Source organism: Vombatus ursinus, unplaced genomic scaffold (assembly GCF_900497805.2).
Source record: "Vombatus ursinus unplaced genomic scaffold, bare-nosed wombat genome assembly UNPS02014802.1, whole genome shotgun sequence".
Classification (NCBI taxonomy): Eukaryota; Metazoa; Chordata; class Mammalia; order Diprotodontia; family Vombatidae; genus Vombatus; species Vombatus ursinus.
Window position 1 is genome coordinate 11,957,905 of NW_020954580.1, and position 26,095 is coordinate 11,983,999.

The 26,095-nt window shown below is 35.1% G+C and overlaps 1 protein-coding gene across 6 annotated transcripts in view; it reads left to right on the forward strand.

Moving 5' to 3' along the window:
• IKZF2 (IKAROS family zinc finger 2) overlaps positions 1-26,095 on the forward strand; it is a 194,975-nt gene that overhangs the window by 157,814 nt on the left and 11,066 nt on the right. For all 6 annotated transcript variants that reach the window (XM_027873839.1, XM_027873840.1, XM_027873837.1 and 3 more), the window contains exons 6-7: positions 16,053-16,190; positions 23,448-23,591. In XM_027873839.1, the coding sequence (XP_027729640.1) occupies positions 16,053-16,190; positions 23,448-23,591 (282 nt within the window). The remainder of the gene's footprint in view (positions 1-16,052; positions 16,191-23,447; positions 23,592-26,095) is intronic.

Sequence of the window (26,095 nt, forward strand, 5' to 3'; positions counted from 1 at the left end):
GTAGTAGTAGTATGAGGAGAGTGGCACATGTCTATAGCACATTAAGGTCTGAAATGTACTCTACATTTTTATTTTATTTCAACCTCAAAAAATCCCTGGATTTTTTGAGTAGGAAGGCACTACTGGCTTAATTATCTTTATTTTACAGATGAATGAACTAAAGAAAACTACATGTCATATAGCTTGTAAATGTCAGAGATAGAATTTATATCTGGGTCTTCCTAACACCAGCAGCTAGCAGACTATCCAATACCTTATTGCCTCAAGATAGATAATAATTATTACTTACCTTACGGGATTGTTGTGAGGAAAACACTTTGCAAATCATAAAACATTATTTAAGTGGGAGGGTTTTACTCTTTAAAATCTTCTTAATCACACTTTTTAGGGCTTATAAAGCACTTTCCCTGAAACTACCTCTTCTACCATGGGGTATAAGAATCATTATAATGATATACATGGTCCATTGACCTTTAGCATAATGTCAGTCAGTTAACAAACATTGATTAAGTCATGTGTCATGTACTGTGTTAGACACTGTAGGGAAGGAGGAAAGCTAGTAAAAAAAAGGGGGGGGACTTGGAATGTTTCTTCATACCCTTAGAAAATAGTTTTCAAAAGCAGTATTAGATTATATTAAGATGAAGGTGATTTTTGCCTTCTCTGTTAAATTTGTGATAGATATTACAGTCTTCGAAATTCTTATTAGAGGTATGGGGAAGGATGAGAATATTGACTCACCATAAGTACTCTGTCCTCTGTAATATGTTTATTCTTAACTCGAAAGAAATGATTACGTCAGCCAGATTAGTGAATACTTCATGGATCTGGCTTTTTTTTTCTCATTGTGGAAATTCCTGTCATTGACATAGGTCATAAATTCGCTGTGACTTAGAGCATGCTCTTTTTTTTAAATAGCAAGTAAAACCCATTTCTCCAAGTAAAGCAACAAAAGAAAAAAAGAGAAGTTACACAGATTAGAATATAATGAAGAATCTATAAAAATGAATGAAGTCTTTGGATGAGACTGAAATGAGGTCTCGGCTCAGACCAAGACAAAGGTGACTTGTATCACCCAAAAAATTTTCTCTCTAAAGTTTTGAGGGAGGCAAGCTACAAATCAGCTTTTCCTAAGTTCTAACTTCCAAATTTTTTGTATTTCTCTACATGCCTCTCTTAAAGAATTTCTGAAACCATACGTATCTGTCCCTAGAAGGTTTGACATCAGCTCCATCTCTTACTTTGGTATACAGCATTGCCTCAATAGTCTGTCAACAATGTGGAGCCCAGTCACCTTCCATATACCAGAAGTAGCCAGCAAGAATTGCTATAACCTGAAAAATTCATCACCCTGTAGCCTGTGTGAGAGAATAGGGGAAGATAAAGGAAAATATGCGATGTACCATAATCAAATAAATAGTAAAGAATGAAGTGAAAATAGTTCCTATAGTCTCTCAGGAATAAATGAAGAAAGCATTTATTAAGTGCTTACTATGGGCAAAGCACTGTGCTAAGCCCTAGGAATATAAAGAGAAAATTAGGATAGCCTCTGTTCTCAAGGACAAAATGAAGGTTTCAGCTGCAAGTCAAATGGAAAGGTCCCATGATCCTTAGAGTACAGTGGCAAAGCAGATGATAATGCCTTTCTTTTAATGCCATTTTACTGACAGACATATCAGTTACCGATTTTCAGCCATTTGACAGAAAGAAACATGACTACAGGAGAATGGGTGAAGTGGCAAATGGAAGGATTGAAATGGGGAAAGAGGGAAAAATCTTGATTCACTGGTCAAGGAGGTCCCATGAAAGAACACTCTCAGAGGAGGACAGATACATCCTGTAACAGGAGATGGAGACCTTACAGTGGGTAAATATTTGCAAGCTTTTGGTCCTCAGAGAGACAGCTATCCCTAAGAGAATATTGTACCTCTAGGGGAAACAGAGCTCATAGGGAAAACCAACAATCAGAAAGGTGAGAGACCCTAAGAGAAGATTACATTGAAAATGGTAAATAAAATGATCATTGGGAGGGCTAGGGGGTAGAAATATACTGCAAAATCAGGGACAAAAGAAAATCTCTACCATGGAGCCATTCTTCTGTCCATGCAGGAATTGATTCTTCTAAGACAATAGAAAAAGGGGAAGGGAGGGACAAACTCACAAGGCAATAACATAGACATTGTTTAGAAGTAGGAACTCAAAGTGGGTTCTTTAGAATCTTTAATTCCATAAGGAACAGAGACTAAATAAGGCATAAATAAGTATGAGGACCATGTGTAAAAAAAATAAAAGTTTAATATATACAGAAAAATTAGAGAATGAATGAAGAAAATGAGAGAGAAAATCCTTCTTTTAGAAAAGTACAGAAAATGACAAAAGAGAAGTTGAAGGGCAGGAGAGGAAGGATGATTTTACTTAACTATTTAGCTAAGAGGAAAAAAGGTGAAGAATTACATAAGTAGATAAAATATTTATTGAATTGAAACAAATGTGGAAGTAAGAGATATCACTTCTTTCTGAAACATAAGAGGGAAAACTTAATGAAGAAACTGCCGTTTGAGCTAGACCTTAAAGAATGGATAGTATTTTTTTTTTTTAATGGAGGTGGATGGGGTTGGTGGGGGAATGAAGCACATTCCTTTCAAGAGGGATAGCCACGTCACTTGGAAAGATCAGTAGTCCATGTTAGCTGGAATATAAATTTCGAGAACAGCATGAGATAAGGCAAGGAAAGGTTGGAACCAGCTTGTGAAAGTTTTTGAAAGGTAGGCTAAGAAATGTGAACTTCATTTGTTGAGCAGGAAAAAGCCACTGAAAGCTTTTGAGTGATGTTATTATAGCTCTACATTCAGATGAGTTGTGTCCTCCCTATATTCCCTTTACCTCCCTTCTGTCATTGCTTTAGCCTACCATCAAGGGTTTCTTAACCATATCATCCATTGTTTGGTATAATTGAAGGAAGCAATACCACAACTGACCCCTAGACATTTTAAAACATGGAAGTTACTGGAACTTACAAGCCTTTTTAGAATATAAATATAAGCCCTTTTACTAGTCTTTTTAGAATGTGGAAGTTACTGGAAGCTGTGTTGTATATGTATTATTGTCTTTCTATGAATGTTTTAACACAAAGAGTCAGTATAGCACTTGACTAACAGATTTTGACAACCAGCTTTTTAAAAAGATAATAATATTTTTAAGACCCTGTATTAACAGAACTATGGATGTTTTCTATTTGTGTACTAAGTTATTTAGCAGATACAATGGTATTAAAATAATCCAGGGCTAGGATACTTGTACTGACTGAAAAGTCAATCCATGTGTGGCTCATGGCTTGCCTTGTAATAACCCTGTATTGAGTATAGTAAAATTTGTCCTGGAGGCTTTCCATGAGAAGGAACTGTTTTCACCTGATCAGTAGCACTGGTATCTGACGGACTCACTGTTTGATCTCCCAAGTGTGAACTTTCCCCACCCTCTGCCCCTCCTTCCTTCCTGGAGGCGCTGGTGGAGGTGGATTACTCTGAGAGTTACACAAGCAGTGTCAATTGCACACATGATTTGCATAACTGTGCTGTGCTGATTTCGCACACCTAGTGTGCACTGGAGTCAGTATCCTCTGTCCTTGTCTATGCACTGTGCAGTAGAAACTGGAAAAAAAAAACCACTAGTATCTTCATTTCTGCTCATAATCCAGAGAAGGACACTCAGACCCTGCCCACTGAAACTTGACCAGGAGAGAAAAGCCATTTGGAGTCAGCTCAGTCAGTAAAACAATCCCCAGCCTTCTAAAACAGTAAAGTATTTTTTCTTGTTCTCAATAAAGGGATCATTTTCTTATTGCTACTATATGTTGTGTGTTTATAGGTCTTTTGTTTAAATACTAGCACTTACTGCAAAGGTAAGGTCACTGTCCCAAGAGAGGAAAAAATAAATTTCTACCAGGAATGAAAAGACTCCATTTCTAACTTGTGCTCACCTTAGCATAGCATTTTTTAATATGTCAATCAGATCAGATATAAACTGGGATCTTGACTCTATTCCCATAACGAGGAGTTCAAAAGCAAAAAGAAAGGATCATAAGACTCCTCATTCCTCAAAGTACTTTTAGTGACACTGCTCTTGCCTGCTCTGTTAAATAAATACTTTTGAAAGTCTCTCTGAAGTTGCAAATGATCTGACCATGTCATACCCAACTTTGACAGCTCCTGTCCCTGCCACATATTCCTGTGTGTAATATCTTCTTCCTGAGCATCACTTTCCTCATCTGTAAAGTGAGAAAGTTGGACTCGATAATTTTCAAGAGCCATTCTAGCTCTGAATCTTATGCCTATATTTGAAAAATCTTCCACCTTTCCTTTCCAACAAGCTGAGTCTGCAGGTTTGGCATGCTTGGAACTCCATGGCCCAGTGGTAAGGCTGCATGCCAGGTTCATTACTCACTCAGTACAAGAAGAGCACGTCACATATTTTTTTTGTTGTTGTTAAAGCTAACCTCCACCCTTTCCCTTTATTTTTCCTATTTGGTCCATGTAGATGAGTCAAAGAAACCTGTTCATCCACAACCTGTACTATCTTGCCATATCTTGGAAGATTCCCAAATGGCAGGGAAAAAACAATCAGGACAGATAGGGAAAATAAAACTAAATATCAAACATTTATCTGCAAACAAAAAAAAAGTAATTGAGCATAATTATCACCTTTTAAAGTATTGTGAATTTAATGATGTAATGGTGGTGGTTTTACTAAAGTTAAAATCCAGTGAAGAGTGCAGGAATATGGGAGACAGTGGAAGGAAAGAAGTAACATACATGTTGTAATATCATTTATATCAGAAGTTGCCTAGTGTTTAGTCAAATATTCAGTATGTTTTAGATCAAATATACTTACCTGCATAGAAGTATTTTCCACCATGATTGCTGAGGTTTGACTTATATTTTAGCAGTTCATGATCCTGGGTATATCTGGTGGTTTTATCTGTCCTTAAGTATAAAGCCCTTCGTAAGTCTTTATACATAGTATTTCGTCTCCCATATTGACAGCTTTGTATTTGTTGGGCCTCATGCCTGAAGTGCATTCCTTCTTCACCCACCTTTGCATCTTGTAAGCCCTAATTTCCTTCAAAATTCATCTGAAGAATCATTTATACATGAAACAATTTTCATAACTGTTAGTGCTCTCCCAACACTTTGTATATGTTTAATATATACCTTTATAGGTATATATTCTCTATTCAGCTAACCAGAATGAATTAGCAGTGGGGTGTAGGAAGGAGGAAGAGGACTGGGAAAGAAGTCCTGCAGAATGTAAGATTTGAGCTGAGTCTTGAAGGATGCCAGGGAAGCCAGTAGGCAGAAATGGTATGGAGGCAAGAAAGCAGGTTTTCTGGATCTTAAAGAATGTGAATGGGGGAGGTAAAATATAGGAAGACTGGTATGGTAGGAAGGAGACAAGTTATGAAGGGCTTTCCAAACACTAGTATATATTTTGTGCTAAAGGGAATAGGGAAACATTGGAGTTTATTAAGTAGGTAAATGACATGGTCAGACTTGAGCTTTAAGAGGATCCCTTTGATAGCTGCATGGAAAATAGATTGAAGTAGGGAGAGACTTAAGACGGGAAGTCTGTTGCAATAGCCCAAGTGTGAGGTGATGAACGTCAGCATCAGGGGTGTCTGTATGGAGAGTAGAGACATGTGGACATATTGAGAGACATCGTGAAGGTAGAAATGACAATAATTGGCAACAGATTGGATATGTGGAGAAGAATCTAAGATGATACAAAGATTATAAGTGAGGGTAGCTAAGCAAATGATGATATCCTTGACAGTAAGAGGAGAGGACTAGGGTTGGGGAAGATAATGAGTTCTGTTTTGGCTATGTTAAATTTTGAGATGCTTACAAGACTACAGTTCAAGGTGTCCAAAAGGCAATTGGTGATTCAAGACTGGAACTCAAGAAAGAGGTTATGACTATGTAGATCTGAGAATCATCTGCAGATAGTTGATAATTGAACCATCACCAAATGAGATAATATAGGAGAACAAAAGAGGACCCACCATAGAGTCTTGGGAACACCCAGATTTAGTGGGTGTGATCTGGATGAAGAACCAGCAAAGGAGAATGAGAAGCCGTGGACAGGTAGAGGAGACCCAGTAGAAAACAGTATCATTAAAACCTAGAGAGTAGAGAATATCTAAGAGAAGGGAGTGATCAAAAATGACAGATTGTAGGGAAGTCAAGGAGAATAAGGATTGAGAAAAGGCCATTCAATTTGGCAGTTGGAATCGTTGGTAATTTTGGAGTCAGTAATGTAAGTTCAATGATCAGGTTGGAAGCCAGATTACATTGGTTTTAATCAAGTCAGAGGAACAGAAATAGAAACACTGCTTCTAGACAGCTTTCTCAAAGAGTTTAGCTAGGAAGGGAAAAAGAGATAGAGACTGATAGCTACCTGAGATGGTACCATCAACTGAGGGCTTTTAAGGTTGGTGAAGACATTGTTTTGCAGAAGCAGCAGGAAAAAAGCCAGTAGTTAAGGAGAACTTGAGTATTAGAAAGCAAAACAATCAGGATGATAGAGGAGTCTAGAGAAGAGTGGATAGGATTAGATTAAGGATGCATGTAGAAGGGTTTGCCTTGGCAAGGAGAAAGGCCATATTTTTATGAGAGGCAGGAGTAAAGGAAGACATAGAGGGAGAAGATGAGTGACAGGTAAGGCATGAGGACGAAGAGGCAATTGTTGGGGGAATAGCCTCAGTTTTTTCAATGAATTATAAGGTCCTCAGATGTGGTAGGAGAGTAGGGCTGTGAGAGGCTCAGGAATAATGAAATTCAATGTAGTTTAAGCTCTTTGAGGTCACGGACTCTTTCACATTTGTACTTAGCATAAAACCTGAAACATAGGGGCTTAATAACTACCTGTTGTGGTTGTTGTTCAGTCATTTTTCAATTTTGTTCAACTTTTCACAACCCCTTTTGGGGTTTCCTTGGCACAAATACTGGATTGCCAAATGGATTTGCTGTTCCCTTCTCCAGCTCATTTTACAGATAAGGAAGCTGAGGCAAGCAGGGTTAAGTGATTTGCCCAGGGTCACACAGCTAGTACGTGTCTGAGACTGGATTTGAACTCAGGAAGATGAGTCTTCCTGACTTCAGACTCAGCACTCTATCCACCACAACACCTAGTTCCCCAAATATATGTTGCTTGGTTGATTAATTAAACCTTTCTTTACTATATACCTGGCTTAGGTGACTTCCTTGGGCTATATGAGTCCAGGATATATGATTGATTTGTGATAAAATTTCAAAAATGATAAGAAATCAAATAGATTGAGTAGGGAGTATGGGAATGGTGGTAAAGGAGAGAAAATTATTACTAGAATAGTATATGTTCTTAATAGTCTAAGGATTCTACATTCTCTTATGTATGTTATTTGATCAGTTCATTTTCTCTCAGAATCATTAAAGTAAAATTGTTGTGAGAAGAATTTTGATAACATCCCAGATATAATAGAAGAGGGAAGAAAAACAAGCAAATCCTTATCACAGGGAAAGTTAAGTTTGGAGTAATGGTAATGTTAGTTTATGCATCTCATTTTCGCAGGTAAGAGTCCCTAAAGAGCCCATGGCCTAATTGTTATTTTTATTGGTCCAGAAATTAGCACTCTGGCTTGGCAAAATACTAAAGTGCAGGAGGGGTCTGTGCTCAATAATTACATATAAGCATATATTTTAATGTGGCAGAATTATGGAAATAGCCACCATCAGATTTTTAAATGATAATGCAGTGTTTTGAGGATATTCCCTAGCTAGATTTTCTTTATTTCTATTCCCTTTTGATAGAACTTTCCTTGTCTATCTCTTAACTTCCAGTGCTAATGCACTTAACTTCCAGTGCTTAACTTCCAGGTGTCATGCTTGTGGTCTTCAAGTAATTTTGATGAATCCCTTATTTCATTACTTATTTCAATATCTTTTCTTTTGTCTTTAGGGGAGTAATTGATAACCATGAGTATGTCTGATGATTTTAATTCTGGATATGCAGCTGAAGAGTTTTCCGCTCCTGTTGAATATGTATGCCCCAATTACGCTATGGCCCTGGTTGCAATTTTTGTGTATCTTTTCACTGGAAAAGCTTTGACCTTTTCCAGATTCTGCAACCTCTTCTTTCTTAATAGTACATTTTGCATGGAGCTGACCATACATTTTAGATGCTGCAGAAGAAGCTTCCCCAAACCAACACTGACTGACATCCACAATCAGCTTTGCAGGGCTTAGGGACTGTTGCCTGTGGGGAAACCGTAGGGGAAGCTTCCTCTACAAAATGTCAGGTAGACTTCCCTGTCCATCTCTTCCCCCAATCAGCATTGAGAAAGAAGGAGATGTAGGAAATACCAAGAGTCATAGAATATTAGAGCAGGCAGAAAGGTTAGAAACTGATCATCTGGTTCAAAGCCTTTATTTCATAGATAAGGAAATTCCAGCCCAGAAAAGTAAAGTATTTTTAGGTTGTACAAAATATAAGCAGAAAAGCAATGATGTGAACCCAAATCCCTTGACTCTTAAGCCTAATACACTTGCTACTATACTACTTTGGAAAGATAAGAAAATCTGAAACTGCTTTAAGAACTCCAAATGAACATCCCAACTGAAAAAAAATGAAGAATTCTCCTAAATATGATTTCCCTTTTTTAAAATCAATTTTCAAACAACAAAGCAACATTGGAATATATTTTGGAAATAAACTTTTACTTTTACTCCTGACTTTCTCCTTTATATTTGGTCTTGGGATATCTGCTGTACTTTGACTCTGTAGTTTGTTTAAGTGACCTCATAATTGAGGTCTCTGACATTGATGAACTGTCCCCGACACTTCAGGTTTCTTATAAATCAGAGATAAACATAATTTATCAAGTTTTGTCATTTTTTGCTTATCCCTAGGAATGTAACAATCGTTGAGGACTTTTTCTTTTGAAATTACTCCAAATCTCTGCATTAGTACTATCATTTTTGGGATTCTGTTAAGTTTCTTGGGATTTTGATTCATTTTACCTGGTGGATCTTAATTGGATCATTTAGTGAAATTTTAGTTTCTGCCATTTAACCTCATCAGTAGCAAAGGAACAAAATGAATTTAATCATCAAAAATTTCTTTATTATTTGATCAAGTAATCTTTGGCATTTCATTTAGGGCCAACTATAGGATAAAAACCACCTAACTCGGTTCTCACCATTGTATCCAGACCATGGATGTTGTAGGAGGCATATAGTGAATAAAGTATTTCCCCCTTCTTTATGCCAGGGCTTAGGAATCCTGTTTTATAATATAGATAAAAAGTGTCAGTATGAATTAGTAATCTAATGTTTTAACATCCCTGATTGCAAAAGATCAAGATAGGAAAAAATGTTGATTGCACAGTCAGTGTTAATCTGTCTTCAGCTTTACAATTCTGTAAACAATTGCCAGGTAAAAGCAGATGTCAGGCTGTTGTTTTGTGCCTTGTAGGTATTTTTAGAAGTAGATGCTTGAAAAAGTGAACCAAGTAGAATAAAATAGGTTTAAAATTTGTTCTGCTATTGATTTTATTAAGTAACATGCTATGTGTGTGTACATATATATATATATATATATATGTAGCATATGTGTACACATGTATATGCTGAATGAAATGCCCTAAAATATCGCATGAGGGGACTGTGTGGAAATAATTTTATTATCATACATGGTTTAGGGGTGATTTTTCTTTGTTGGTTTTGGTACAAAAGGTCATGAGATTTTTCCAAATAAGTATAAGGGAGCTAAGACTAAACTGTTTCCTTTTCCTAAAGAAGATTTTATAGATTATGTATAAAATGTTCTTATTTGTATAGCTTTATAATATATTGGACTAATTCTTCCTTATGACAACCATGTGGAGTGAATGTAAGAAATAATAAGTTGTTTTTCATATTTTAAAAACAGAAAGCTACTCTTCCCTCTAAGAAGTGAATTTATTTCAGAAACTTTCAAACTCCATCCATTGTTTAGGCCATTAAGACATTCTAAGGTCATAGATTTGAAAGACAGTAGGAAATTCCAGCCCAGAAAAGTAAAGTATTTTAGGTTGTACAAAATTCTTCTGTCCAAAAGACTTGATTCTTCTACTCCCAGAGCTGTCTGTCATTGACTAGTTCTATCACTCCGAAGCATTTAGTGCTTGATGGCCTCAGTTTCCCCACTATGAAATAAGGAGACTAGAATTGGTGGCATATATAGTCCATTACAACTTTTAAAATTCTGTGCCACAAAGGATTTCTGTTGCATACCTGGTAGTATGTTACTACACTATACTATACATGTTTTGTTTGTTTTTTTCATTTTTGACTCTTCAAAATTCAAAAATGGGTTCAATTAAACAACATTAAGTGCCTTCAATGTATACGGGATTAGGTTCTTAAGGATACAAAGGCAAGAATTAAACAGTCCTTGCCCTGAAGGAATTTATATTCTACTAAAGAATATATACCAAAATAAATACAGAAGTGGTTTAGGGAAGAAGTAGGTATTAACTGAGAAGGATTCAGAAAAGAAGTGACGTCTGAGTTGATTTTGGTTAAGTGAATATAAGGAACATAAGCAAAGGAGGTGGCTTGTTCAACTTTACCTAGTGCCTGGCACATAGTAGGCATTTAAAAATGCGTATTGATTGTTTAGAGGAAGGAGATAGAATGTCAGGGTCAGAAAACAGCTGGTAGTTCAGTTTGAATGGAGTGGAGAGTTTATGAAGGGGAGAGATGTGAAATATCTAGAAAGGTAGATTGACATCAGACTGGAGAGGTTATTGAAGTAACAATACAAAGGCCTTAAAGTTATGTTTTGTTGTTTTTCTCAACATGGAAATAGTATGGTCAACTTGTGTCTTTAAAAGTCTAGGAGGAAAGAATGTTAGAGAGGAAAAAAGGCTTGGAACTTGGAAGACCAATTAGGAAACTATTACAAAGTCTAGTCAAAAATGAGGATCATTGGTGTCTCTGTTAAAGTAGAGAAAGGGGAATGAAGATGAGACATGTAATAGAGGTGGAATTGCTAAGAACAAGCAACTAATTTGATAAAAGGGAGAGGGGGAGGGAAGAGTCTAAATTACCTCGAATGTCACTTTTGGCTCTATGTTTCCATAATTTTTACTATATACTCATTTGTTTTTCCTGTTGTTTATGTTTTTAATTTAAATGAACCAAGGATTCTCTAGGAGGGACCATATATAGACTATGTGTGACAATGTTCCTGACTGTTTAAATCGCTTATGGTGCTGTCTCCTATCTCAGTGATCTTGCCCTGTTAATATTTTAAAATATCGTCTTAGAATTAAAGTTAAGCAGTTTATAGGAACTGTTTTGAAGCCTCCTGAATTAGCCTGGTATTGAAACTTTGAAAACTAGAGTACCAAATATCTACTACTTAAGTGAATTAAGATAGGAATGTGCACGTGTGTAATTTGTTATAGCCCACATTAATTAAACTTATTTTTTCCACATTAAAGAAATAAGAATTGGAATGTGTTTGTATCATATTAGTCACATAGCAAAATAAGCCTTTCTCTGAAGAGATTAGATAATTTAGAGAATGAATTGTGTCATTAAGATTCTTTACCTCTCTTCTAGTGTACTATCTTAAGTTATTAGGAGATAGACTATAAGTGGAATAGCCTAAGTCATTAGGAAATAGAAGTAATTATGGAAGCTGGTTTGATCTTCATAAATAGAGTTAGTAAAATTCTCAGTTTATTTCTAGGAGAAAGAAGACAAGTGTTCAGGTTGAGTCCATTCTTTTGTAACCCTGCCTCTCTCAGAGCAGTACTCGTTTTAATGTAACATACCTGCTTCTCTTCAGAAGAGAAAATTCTGCTTTTTCTCCTCTATGGTAGTGCTTTCTTCTTCCTTCCCATCCTTATTAGAATCTTCCAAATAAGAAACAGCACCTATAAAACTGTACCTTTTTCAACTCTTTTTTTTTTCCTCCTTTTATGTACAGTAGCATCAAGAGTGCTCAAACCTAATAGTCAGGAAAGGGGTTGAATAATTCAAGCTGTGAGCTAATGGTATATACTATTTGGCAATTCTTTATTTTGTGCAAGTGTAGTTGAACCAATAACATTTATATTTAGCTTTCTGGTAAGACATTTTTATTCTCCAAGTAGAAATTGTTACTTTACTTTGAAAACTATGATTTCTTAGATAAGCTTTTTCCAGCCCTCCTCCTTTCCACAAAAAATAAATAAATAAAGACACAGCAAGCAGGACTTGGGCCAGGGACCTGACTGAAATTTTGTTAAGTGAAATATTTTGAACTAGATGAAGATTTGTTAGTTTTGAGCTGTTTCTGGACAAATAAAAGATGTGGGTACAGCGAGAGCAGAATTGATGGAAAGTGTAATTGAAGAATAGAAAGCGTCTGCAGCTGACATACATAATTATCTTTTGTATAAAGGCTAGTGGTAGATTATGAGTTTAACTCAAGACTTCTGAAATTTAGCAAATCAAAAACAGAAGATTGAGTCCTGAACGCTCGCAACTGAAAATCACTTTATCAGGTGATAGTCTGATTAGATCTGACCTTTCTCCTTTTTAAAATACGGATGTTCCTTCTCTCTCTTTGACACTGTAAACATAAGGAGTGATCTATATGCTTGACTTAAAGACAGTAAAAAAATATACATAGAATGGTTTAAATCTTATCTCTGGTGCTTACCACATGTTACCTTGGGACAAGTCACTTGGTCTCTGTTTCCTCATCTAATTAAATTGAGAAGATATTGTCTTCACATTAAAAGTTTAGTTTTTGTAGTTGCTTTGAATATTTATAATACTTAGTATAGCTTAGTCACAGTTATTCTTTGAACAGTATTGCTGTTACTGCATACAGTGTTTTCTTGGTTTTATTGATTTCGCTCTTCATTATTTCATGCAAAGCTTTCTATGTTTTTCTAAAATCAATGTGGTCATCATTTCTTACAACACAGTAGTATTACGTCATAATCATATACCACAACTTGTTTAGCCATTCCCCAGTTTGTAGACGTCCCTCAAATTCCAGTTCTTTGCTTGCTCCCACAAAGAGAGCTGCTATAAATATCTTAGAATCTATAGGTTCTTTTCTTTTTTTCCTGGATTACCTTGGGAAACAGACCTAATAGCGTATTGCTGAATCAAAGAGTATATACAGTTTTATAACTCTTTGGGCATAATTCCAGATTACTCTCCAAAATGGCACTTCAACCAACATTGTGGTCCCAATTTTTCCACATGCTCTCCAACATTTGTCATTTTCGCCTTCCACTATTTTAGCCAGTTGTATAGTTTTAGACAAAAGTATACATTAGACTCATAAACCACCATTAATTGTGTTATATCATAAAGAGAAAAAACCTGAGGTATAGAAATTTTACTACAGACAGTTCTAAGAAGAGGTTAAAAAATTAAATTGTAATTTCATTCTCATAATTATCTGACAGATTGTTAGTGTAATCACTTTAGAAATTTTCTTAAATTCTCCTTTTGGCTTATAAACATTTCTATTTTTTTTCTCCACTTTTTATTTCTTTAAAAATCTTTTCCCTCTTTTTACACAAAAGTAGAAGTGATTTTTCAGTTTGTGATCTGGTTTCAGTCCAAATGGAATAACTCATTTATTTACAGGTTAAAATACATACACTGAAAAAAACCAAAACAAAACCTTTGGAAATTTGAAAGATGATCAGAGTCTGATGTCCTAGTTTTTTTTTCAGGTAGTGCTATGTGCCCCCCTCATTGGTTACTTACAGATAATTCCTTGAATATCCAATGATTTTAATCTCTCAGAAAAAAAAAAGAAAACATGTAAACTTTAATAGAGATTTTTAAGCACCTCATCTGGATCTTGAACAGAAGAGAATGATTCTGTTTGAAGAAATATTCTTAATTACAATTTGTATCAATGTAGTAAGAAAAATTTTGTAATAGAAATGCTGTCATGTGCTTTTTAGGTGACTACATGGTAATTTTTTGAAGTAACTTAGTATTAAGGATTATTGTACTCACAAAACGCAAGTAGAAAGCATACTAGACTCAAGACTGGGAAGACCATTCTAAAATTTTGCCACTAATTGGGGGGGGGAAGGGAATAACTATTAGCATAGTGCCTACTAGCACTGTGCTAAAGCACTTTACAAGTATTACATCATTTAATCCTCATAACAACCCTGCAAGATAGGTGTTTTTATTATCCAAATTTATAGCTGAAGAGTCTGAGGCAAACACAGGCTAAGTGATTTGCTCAGGGTCACAAAGTTAGTTAAGTGCCTGAGGCTGGATTTGAACTCTGGTCTTCCTGCCTACATGCCCAGGGCTCTATCCACAGTACCACTTAGCTGCCTCAGACATGTAAGGGATGAATCTATTGCTTTATCCAAGCCTCAGTTTCTTTAACTGTAAAATAGGGGTAATATATAGTATTACCTGTCTTATCAGGTTCTTAGGAGGATAATGCCTTATAAACTTTTAAGTGTTACATAAATGTGAATTGGGGTGCCATGAATTTTATCCTGGTGGAGGTTCCAAAACCTTACCTAACTATTTTGTAGACAAATACTTTTGGTTCCGGTGAGGACTGGATGAGATGTGAGTAGATTGCATGTTGTGGGCAGTCTGAAAGAGCAGTATGAATAGAGAGATACATTATCATAGAATGTAATTATGATATGCTACATATTTTGAACTGAAATATCATTAAACATTATTTATTTGTTGTGCAGTATTCACAATTCAGAGAGAAATGATCCTTATTTTCAGGGTCTGCATTCTAAGACTATTAGCATCTTTAAAAAAAATTAATTATGCTTCATGTAGCATTTGTGAAAAATACTTATAACTACGTTTTAATTGTGAAACAATTTTAGTATACACTGTAACTTTTTTTAAAAAGTTCTATACTATAGTCTGAATGTCATGCAGATATCAATACCAGCCTCTTTGTGTTAAAATTATGTTCTCCCTTTAATTTTCGTACATATTTAGTATTGAAAGATTAAAATGATAAAGTAACACCTTCAAGACCTAGAGAAGAATGAACTATATTTTAATTTTTACTATGTATGGATAAAGTTTTGACAAAAACAACATAAAATTATTTGGATATATGATTGAAATTTTCTCAACGTTTTGAATGGGGGATCATTTTGATACATGAACACAGAATTATTTTTCCAGTAGTTGTGGGTAGTGAGTTTTACTGGATCTTTTGCAGTCACTTAATTTCCCTTATGAGTAATTTGCTATTGCTATTAGGAATGTAATTTTAGTCCAGGTTGGAGGTATGGTTCTCTAAACAAAGCTGATTTCCTTTTGGAGTCAAACTCATGTTCTTGTCCTGGTTGTTTGTTGTTGTTGTTTGGCTTTCCTTTTTGAAGACAACCATGATATCAGGAAGGTGATGCCTGACTTGCAAGTGAATTAGATTTAAGTGAGGGAGGGCTGTGGTTTCTATTAGTCCTCTAGCATTTTCTTAGAATCTATTACAAGTATATGATGATGTATATGTATATATGAACTATATATATGTGTGTGTGTATGTATGTGCTATATAATGAAACTATAATGAAACACAGAGTGAATCTTTTTAATAGGAAACCAAAATATCACTGGAGTTTAAGTATCATTAGAGTTTAGAGAAGGGAGAAGAATGATGAGATACTTTGCATTGACTCAAATCACAGAAAGAGATCCTAATGAGAACCACTGCTGGTGTTACTAGTGGGAACAAAGCGTGCAGATATTTTAAAGAAAATGTGTCCTCTTGGCCTATCATGGCATGGGATTTAGTCAAAACACAAACTTGATTCAGGATTTCCCCATCACAATAGGTACCATCAGCTTTACATACTTTTGCCAGTGTGGGAGGAGAGCCTTGAATGGTGAAGGCAGTTGGGTCTAAATAACACTTATGAGTGCTTTTCTGGGCTGTAATGAATGTAGGCACTGGTTTTGCTTTGGAGGAGGCTTGTGGTATACTAATGCTTAGCTCTCTTCTTTTTACAGTGGGTAAACCTCACAAGTGCAACTACTGTGGACGGAGCTACAAACAGCGCAGTTCACTGGAGGAACACAAGGAACGTTGCCACAATTATCTTCAGAATGTCAGTATGGAGGCTTCTGGGCAGGTCATGAGTCACCATGGTGGGTAGAAATGACATTCAGGACTTTTTATTGACTCCTCTGCCACCACTTTTGTTGTTCTGTTTTTCTCATTTAACTTTTTCCCCTAAAGATTCAAATAACTTCTAAATCTATTAACATTATGATCCTCTTAGAGTATTACATTCTTCAGATAAAATTTCTCCACCATATGTTAGGAGTAAATTGAACTTTTGTATTTGTTAGAAATGAGTTACATGTGTTTTTTTGATTTTTTCCAAAAAGTGATGTAGGTAAGCAAAATGATTTAGCATGCTTTTGACTTTGAGATATGGTACCTTGGGATTGTCGTATGAGACTAGAAAGATGGTCATATCTTTTTTTCCTGTTGGCTGAACTATAGCCTTTGGAAATAGTGTCAAACGGGTCTTAGGTTTTTCAAAAGAGTGAACTAGTGTAAGGAAAAGTTTATTTATGTGCATTCTTTACTATGTCAGTTATTCTGGTAATCAAAGATATCACAAATAAATTTCACAACTTAGCTAAGTAATTTTTGAATTATTGGGTTTTTTTGTAGAAAAATGTCATCATTATTTAATCAGAATATTTTATGGGAATCTATCCATACTATACCCCAGAACTAGGCACACCTACATGAAATTAAAGGCCACAACATCTAAAACAAAATGGTGGTTAGCTTTTTTGTTTATGAAGAAAGATACTTGGTAGACTTATATTGCCCTATAAATTCACATGTTTAGGTCTGGAGATTTTTGTCATCTTTTTGTACTCATTGACTACCAAAAATTGCTATCTTTTAATGGAAAAACATGAATATTTTTATGTTTTAAATTGCTTTGTTACAATTTTTTTTACCTTTGGTTTATTTGGGATGGAATAGAAGACTTTTTATTTTTAATGACATTTGTGGAGATAACTGTAAAATCTGATTTTTCACAGTCATATTTCTTTCAGGGATTTTTTTTTTTTGTCCTACTTTAGGGAAAGTTCAGAAATTTGAGGAAAGGTTTCTTGTCTTTGGTAAAACACCTGATATGGAACTATGAGATAATACTGTATGTAGAGTTATTTACATATGAGATAACATATATAAAGTGCTTTGCAAACCTTAAAGCACAATATAAATGCTACCTATTATTAGCTATTATTATTTGGATTGAGCAACTAGTAATATGCTGTTGGCATAGAGGTATGTTCGCCTATCTAAATGACTGAGGATTATTTATTTATATGATTAGAAGAGACACACTGGGACTTACTCTTCCCTAACTCCTAGCTCAGTCTGCAGTAGTAAGCTAAATATTGTGAAAGAGTGTTAGCAGTTGCTAGGGTGGCACTTATACAAAGTAATGTGCTAATTACTTTGAAAGAATTAATGCTACCTATCTTCCTACCTGTGACTGCACTGGAGAGAATCTGATATTTTGTTTTTGAAAACCAGATAGTTCTTTGACTACATACAATTTGGTTTCCTTTAGTCCTTTAGCATTTCCTTAGAATCCATTACAAGTACCAGTTATCCCTAGAGGAGCAGATGTTGGGAGATTCTTGGAATATTTTATTGCTTTCTTTGACCTTAGGAGAATCTGAAGTTGGCTGTTTAAAAACTGTTCAGGAGTTATGTTATTATAACAGGCTTGAGAATACTTGGAAAAACACAGTTTTGCTCAAAAATTGTTGCTTGCATATTTATTTACTATCACAGTTTCATCCCCTGATAGGACTGTTAAGTATATATTTACTCCCTACCTCCCTCCCCCATTTCCCTCCCCAGTTCACCTCCGCTGCATTCTTCTCTCTGCCTGTTTTATTATCCACTCTTGCACATAGGAAATGCTAAGTCATTGTTTGTTGAATTTAAATTTGTTTTAGGAAATTCAGGGAGGTAAAGTGTGTAGGGCTGGATTTGAAGTCAGATGACCTGGATTTGAACCTTGTCTCAAACTATGAGCAAATTATTGAACCTCCTTGATTCTAGGGAAACCTTAAAGTATCATTGAAATTAAGTTATTATTATTTAGAAGAATGCCAGAGAATTTACTTTGTGTGTCATAGTGACATTCATAGGGAAGTAGTATTGAAGACAGAGGGAGGAGGAGGAAAAGAATGAAAAGGGGAAGGGGGAAGCAGCCTTTCTGGCTACCTGGCTCTTCGCAATGCCCCACCTCCTAAATATTTTTCTTTGTAAGTCAAACCTTCACTAGAAAGGGTGGAAGTAGATTGGGCAGGAGATAAGAATCCAAACTAGGGATTTAACTGTGAAACAAAGAGCAATTTTTGTTTTGACTTGATTTCTTTTTTTTTTTTTTAAATGTGAAGGCAAAGTACGTCAGACATATGCACAGTTTCTCCATGGCAAAACTTTTTTTTAAAGGTTTTTGTTGATCATTCCCTGGCTTTACATAATTAAGTTATCTGTAGGCTGTTTATTTACTGTTTCTTCTACAGAGATTCATAGAATTTTAGAGCTGTAAGTTAGAGAGCAGATAGCAAGTGGAGTGGTTCTCACACTTTTCCACAGTAGTAGAACACTTGGCCACAGCAACACAGAAGGACCGTCTACTAAGACATTGATGGACTCTCAGATCTCTCGAGGTAGTTTAAGTATCAGAAAAGTAAATCTACCAGTATAGATGGCCATTGAAATAAAGTAACTCATTCTAAAAATTGCCTGAATATAAATGATAAAACACTGCTTTTAGCATTCTTTTTATCTTACAGCTAACTGTATTTGATTTCTACATTTTGTTCATCATTTCCAGTTTATATACTTTATTTCCTATCAAGCTGCCCTACCCCTCCTGTCTAGCAGCTTTAAGGCTACTTTTTCCCACCATCAGTTGATGTGTACTCAAGGAACACAAACTCTTTTCAGTGTTTGCCAAAGCGAAAGATAATCATTGAGGTAAATCAGCCTAGTAACAAAATTAATTTAGGATTGACTCCACTTTCCTTTTGGGTATAATCTCTGTTTATTTGTCTGTCCTAGCCTTTACATTGTTCCTAAGTATCACTGCTTAGTTGTATACAATTAATTTATTTGCTAACTAACCCAAAGCACATTTTTTTCTGCTATAGCTCTTCTTATCACATGCTAGAGACATTATGGCAAGTTTACTTTTTTTTTCCTTTTGGATACTTCAGTTCCATCCTTCAATCAACACTACATTAAGTACCTACACTGGGAATACAAAAATAAAAATTAAATAGTCTCTACTCTCAAAAGAATTTACATAGTATTTGGAGGAGATAACAGGTACAAATATTAGTATAAACAATTAATATATGCCAAATAAATAGAAAATAAATACAAGGTAGTTAAATACAATCTAGTCTTAGGATGAAGGTCACTAACACTTGGCAACATCAAGAAAGATATCATTGATACTTATACTGAATCTTGAAGGAATTTAGGAATTCTTTGATAGGTAGGAAGGAAAGAGTCCATCCCAGATATGGGGAATTAATGGACTAATGAAAAGGCAAAGAGAAGAGATAGAGTACAAATGTGAGAAACAGAAAGAAATCCAGTTTTTCAGTACCTTGGATTATAGAAGAGGGAGGGGTTTTTGATAAAGCTGGAAAGATAGGTTGAGGCCAAGTTGTGAAGGGCTTTAAAAACTAAACAGAGAAGTCCTATTTTTAGGACTTAAAGGCAGTAGAGAGAGACATTAGAGTTTATTGAGAAGGGGAGTGACAGAAGTGTACTAAAGAAATCATTTTGGCAGCTCTGTGGAGGGTAGATTAGAGTGGGGGGAGATGGAGAGACTAATGAGAAAGCAATTGCAGTAGTCCCAAACATAGATGGAGGTCCTGAACTAAGGTAGTATCTGTGTGAGTACAAAGAATTAGAAAGAAAAGATATTGTGGAGGTAAAATTGGGAGTATTTGGCAAGTGTTGAGATCACGTGGGATAAGGGACAATGAGGAGTCAATGAGGACACCAAGGTTTTCAGTTAGAAAGGCAAGTACATGATGGGTTCTGTTTTAGACATGTTGAGTTTGGGATGTCAGCAGGCCATCCAGTTTGAAATGTTCTGGAGGTGATTGGTGATATAAGAGTAGGAAGTAACTTGGGCTGAATATATGGATCTGTGACTCCTCTCCATAGACATCATAATTAAATCTATTGAAACTGCTGAGATCACCAAGAGAGCTCACCAAGATAGAAGAGAAGAAGGTCCAATGTAGAACTTTGGAATATACCCATAGGTGGGGGTGTGATATGGATGATGATCCAGCAAAAAAAAGAAATGAAAGCAGTGTCATCAAACCCATAGAGGGAAAATATCTAGGAGGATAAAATAGCCAGTAATAGTAGCAATAAGAACAAAAGCCCTATATAAATATCTAATTTAACCATTACAACAACCCTGTGAGATGAGTAATAACGGTATCTCCAATTTACAGGCCTCAAGGTCGCACAGTAAGTATCTGAGGCAGGATTTGAACTCAGGTTATGCTGATTCCAGGTATATCACTGTACTGTATCTACTGCACTAAAATGCCTTGGTCTTGAAAAAAATATCTCATTCTACATCGAGATTGAGACTAATGAGGATTAACAAATCTGGTAGTTAAGAAATTGGGCATCTAGCTTTCCAGTTAAACCCTTCAAATAAAATTAAGATATAGACAGACAGATGGATGGATAGATAGATAAGATGGGTTAGTGATTATATTTATCTCTAATGTGATATTTTAAAGAAACAAAATTCAGGATAAATGTTTCTGTGTCTTAAGTTTGTATTTGAATTGCTTAGGGTAAACTCTGCCAAGTTATGTCATGAAAGAAGGTCATGACATATAAACCTTTCTTTTCATGTATTCTCAATGTTCTCGTAGCAATAATAGGAAAGAGGGAGTATGGCATAATAGTTAAATAAAGGCCTAGCTTAAGAGTCAAACCTTACCTCTCATCTCTGTGTGGTATGTGACCATGTGTAAGTCAGTCACATTCATTACCACAGACAGTAAGTTAGAGAATTGTTGATCTACATTGGTGGGAAATGGGAATTTTCCACACTGATGAAATTATTGGTCCAGACCTACCTCTTTACCACTACCTCCCTTATCCAAAACCAAAATAATGAGGAAGAAGGGATTGTTTTGTCATCCATTCTCCTCGGAGGTGAAATTAAAACTCTTACCTATTTATTGTACATGTTTTTAAAATAGGTAACAAGCAAGTTTCTTTATAGCAGAATTCTTGAGGTGTCTTTAGATGTGAATTTGTACATCATGAAATGTGCATCCTTGAACATTCGGATGAAGCATGTTGAATTCTCTGAAAAAGAAAAAAAAACCCTGATCAGCTAAGTTGAAGAATTTATATTGGTCTTTTTTAATGGTGTACATAATGACTTGATCAACAAGTCATCAGTCATGGTGAGTTTGTTGATATGGTAGAAACAGAATTAAAGTTAAAATAATGAGCAGGGTTTTGAGTGAAAATTGAAGCATACTGCAGTCTGTGTGCAGTTCGTATGAGTTTCAGTGAAGCTAAGCTGAGTTTAAACTTAGTGGAGGACTCTGGTGTGTGCCCCCATCTTTTCCCCCTTCCCATTTCATTTTGAGTATTGGGCTTATATAGATGTAAAAAACTCAAGGCAGGATTTGTAGCAAAAGTGTCCATTATTACATTGTTCATTTCACAACCAATTAACTTAATCAACTTGGGGCAAGGCTCAAAAATCAGTTTTGCTACTTTTGAGAAAAATAATGAACTTGCGTTGTTTTTTTCTTCTATCTCAGGACTTTATTAGAAACAAAAGTTTATAGGAAAAATTGGTTCATAAACTGCACTGCATTTAGGAAGTAGTCTCCTAAGTGTGGCTTTGTTTCTAATTTCATCACTTTTTTTTTGTTCAGTTTAATGTCTACTTTGCAAATCCCCTTGTTTTTCAAGGCCTTCTATAAAGTGCATAGTAGCGACAAATGTTCTTTAACCCATCTAATCAGAGTGCATACTAGGTTAGCAGACTCAGATAAAATGACTCTGGATTCCCTTGAACCTGCTCCACATTTAAAAGTCTTTCCTCAGCTCCACTTTTGATTTTGGCAAATTTAGCAATCTGCATTAGCTATTAAATAGGTCACCTGCATTGTGCAGTGAATTTTCTCAACTTTCGTCTCTTGCTTTCTTGCTTTCCCACTCCATTTTTGCTGGTGCCAGCTGGATTCCCTTGCAAGTGAGAAGCCATTGTGTTTCTCAGTGGGAGCATCCTGTACAAATGAAAGCAGTGGAGTAAATCATTTTACAGTGCAGGCTGAATCCTGAGGCACAACGCGCATGGTTTTCCAAATAGGACTGGCGCAAGTGGAAGCGGAAAGCCTGGGGTGGGGGGTGGGGTGGGGGACTAGATTGTTAGACTCTTTGTTGTGAACATGAGCTGTGAGAAGTTGATCGGAACTGTTCCAGACGTTCATCTTCTCCTCCAGTTAGGTTCTCTGACAAAAGCAGTGTTTTTATAGTAGCTTTGTTTGCATGATATTGTGCCAACAAAATATCTGCATGCTTAAAATCGGGATACTAGACCACAGTGGTTGTAGAAGAATAGTGTTAGCTCCAGAAGAAGTGAGAAGAAGGGGAATCAGCAGGGAATTTTGGCTATAAGAATTAGAGCAGTAGTTCAGTAAACCCATGCTCCATTTGAAAACATATTATTTTAGACCATTGAAGAGCTTTCTTTGATGTAAGTCATGTAATGAAGCAGCTATGGTTTATTAAGCATAGTAACATGTAGAGGTGGAGCTTTTTCATGAAGACTGCTTTCTCGAAGCATTCAAATCACTGACAGCAGGGCAAAAATCCTACAGGCTCAGGTACTGGAATAGTGAACTTCTCTTTCCATTAGGAAACACCTGAAAGGTAAAAGTACACACATATTGTGACACTATCATGTATCCCTGCAAAGTTTAATGAGCTGATATAAACGATTTTTAAAATTAAACCACAAAACTTTGAAAACAGTGCATTGTCTTAAAGTTGTATTAATTTAAATCAATAAAGGAGTATTAATTTTAATCAATGTTTTAAAAAACGTTTTAAGAGGAATAAGATGAGAAACAAGATGAATGTATTTTCCACCAATAGAGGTAACAATTTTTATCTGTGTGTTGAAACATTAGAAACCAAATGCATGTATTAGTGTATACCTTAATGAACATCTTGCTAATTGTTTGGGGGCCTCTTTTAGGCATTTTTTCACAGTTCTCTTTCTTCTCTTTTTTATTTATAAAAAGATTTATCTGATGTAATTTTTTGGTTTTATGTAGTCCCTCCTATGGAAGATTGTAAGGAACAGGAGCCTGTGATGGACAACAATATTTCTCTGGTGCCTTTTGAGAGACCTGCTGTCATAGAGAAGCTGACAGGGAATATGGGAAAACGTAAAAGCTCCACCCCACAGAAATTTGTGGGTAAGCTTGACAAATACTTTTTACAATAGTAATATTTAGAAATAACAAATTAATCTCAGTGTGCAAGTATAAACTATTATTTTTTTAAGCTTTAAGTAGATTCAAATCCATTAAAGAAATAACCTCTCAACAAAATGAGGTATATAAGTAGTATGAAGTAACTAAAGGTATGACTAAAATAATAAATTTCTTTTAAGTAAAATGAAAATTGAGTAGTAACCTAGAATAATAAAATGCTAAGTCGTATATGTAAAAAACTTGAAGTGAGAAACCAAGTGTTTTCTGAACCTGTACGAGGGAATTGCATGTTCTTTGAAATCCTGGTTTCAGCCCCCATGTTTTATAAAGATCTTGTTTGTAGTATTTTACATTAAATGGAGAACAAATACAGGATCTGGTCTTAAAACTTTGAGAAGACTGGATCTGAAATCTAATGCATTAACATATGCCCAAGATATATCATACCTATACATGTCATCCATAGAAGCAGATTGTTTTATAACTAAATGTCTTTTACGCACAAATGATTATCATAAAATCTTTTGCCTTATATATATGCTAATGGTGAATCTAATATTGAGGCATATCCCCAATTCCTATCACAGTACATTTTCACTGTTTATATTAGTGCAGAAGGAGGAAAATAGTCGGCATCTATACTTTTTGCCAGCCCTGCTTAATTTAAATTTAATGGCATCTTTTAAAGATCTGGGTACAGTATCTGTAAATGTAAATAAATGTAAATAAAAATGTAAATAAAAACTGTCTTTAAAGAAAAAGGATTCGCACCACCATTGTTTCCTAGAGGTAAGAGAATACAGGGTGGACTAACACTCCTAAAAAAGTCTATGTCACATCTTGTCAGTTTGATGGTTCATTTTCCTAGCTTCATTTAAAGTTGAATCATTTTTCCCTCTTTCTCTATGAAAGCCCAATTTTTACATCAATGAAACTATTACTGTTAATTTAATGTGAAAATTATTCATTCCTTAGGAGTTTTCTTCCTGAGTATCCTGTATGTGCATCTATGGATCCATTGTAAATAAATGAAGGTCATGGAAATAAAGTTGTATACCATTACAAAAAAATAAAAAGAATTTTGTAATATCTAAAAATATATCTTGCTTTAACTATTTAAAGTTAACTATTTAAACTCCAAATTTATATTCTGAACTCTTTGGAAAAAAGTGAAAGATGTTCTAACATGGTCTCTGAAGCAATAGGAGACGAAAACATTTTTCATAGATAATTCCTATTTGGGAAAGCCAAATTCCTTCACCTTTTTCCACATCTGCAGAGTCCTTTCTTTCTACACATTGGAGAATCCAGTTTATTATGTTATAAAGTAATCTGAAGTGGAATGTGAGGGAGGGAAGGGAAGTTATTGATTAAGATCATTATAAAAGGGCCATATTTATGTTGGTTTAATGTCTATTTATCTATAACTAAATATCTAGGCTTGACATAACATCTACATATGACATATCCAGAATATATGATGAAATTATTAGATTTCTTGCTCAAATTTCTCCAGCTCTAAGACTAGATTGCATATTTACCCCCATCCAATATAGAATATTATATGTATATAAACATAGATAGAGATAGACAAAGAAAAGCTATACTAGAAAATCTACTTTCAAATGGAGTTCATATGGTAGAGAAGTCCCACCAAAATCCATGGCACTTCATTCATAAAATTCATTTAACAGATATTTAATGCTTACTATATTTATAATACTATTTGGATATTACCTGGGTATAGAGAAGTACATCATTATATACTTGCCCTCAAAAATCTTAGACTTTACTTTGGGATACAAGATGTACACATGTGAAAAATTAAATAATACTACAATTCAATTATACAAGAGAAGTCATGAGGTAGACAGTATATGATTAAATATGAAGTATTCCTATGAGAGAGAGATCATTATGAATTGAAGTGCTATTGAGGTCATGAATTAGATAGTATATTTAAGAATAGTTGTTCATGCAGGAGAGTTTAGCAACTTCCTTGAAAAAGATAAACTCATCTCCACTATGGCAGAGACCATGATTGCTTCAGCAATATTCGTTGGATAATTCCCATCAAGTACCATCTCTTTCTTATATTAACTAGCTCTTTTGTGTTTAGTCAGATCTGTGTCTCAACCTGACAGTTACTTGGTTTACATTGTTTACTTTTGTAGTCCTCAATGTATAAAATGGTTTTGCTCCAAAAACTAACATCCCAGTCTACTCGGTACTTGGAACACATTTTTTCCCTGGTAGTAATACAAATGATGGTTAGATACCCATGCCAATCTTCCTAAAGCCTGTTTGACTTAGAATAGATCTAAAAGAAGTACTATACAAGTAGGATTCAATAACTTAGTCACCATATATAATCATTTTTTCTATATTAGTAATAGCTGACATTTATGTAGCTTGTACTGTGACAAAATATTTTACAACTCTTTTTTCATTTGATCCTAGCAATAATCCTATGAGTAGTAGAGCTA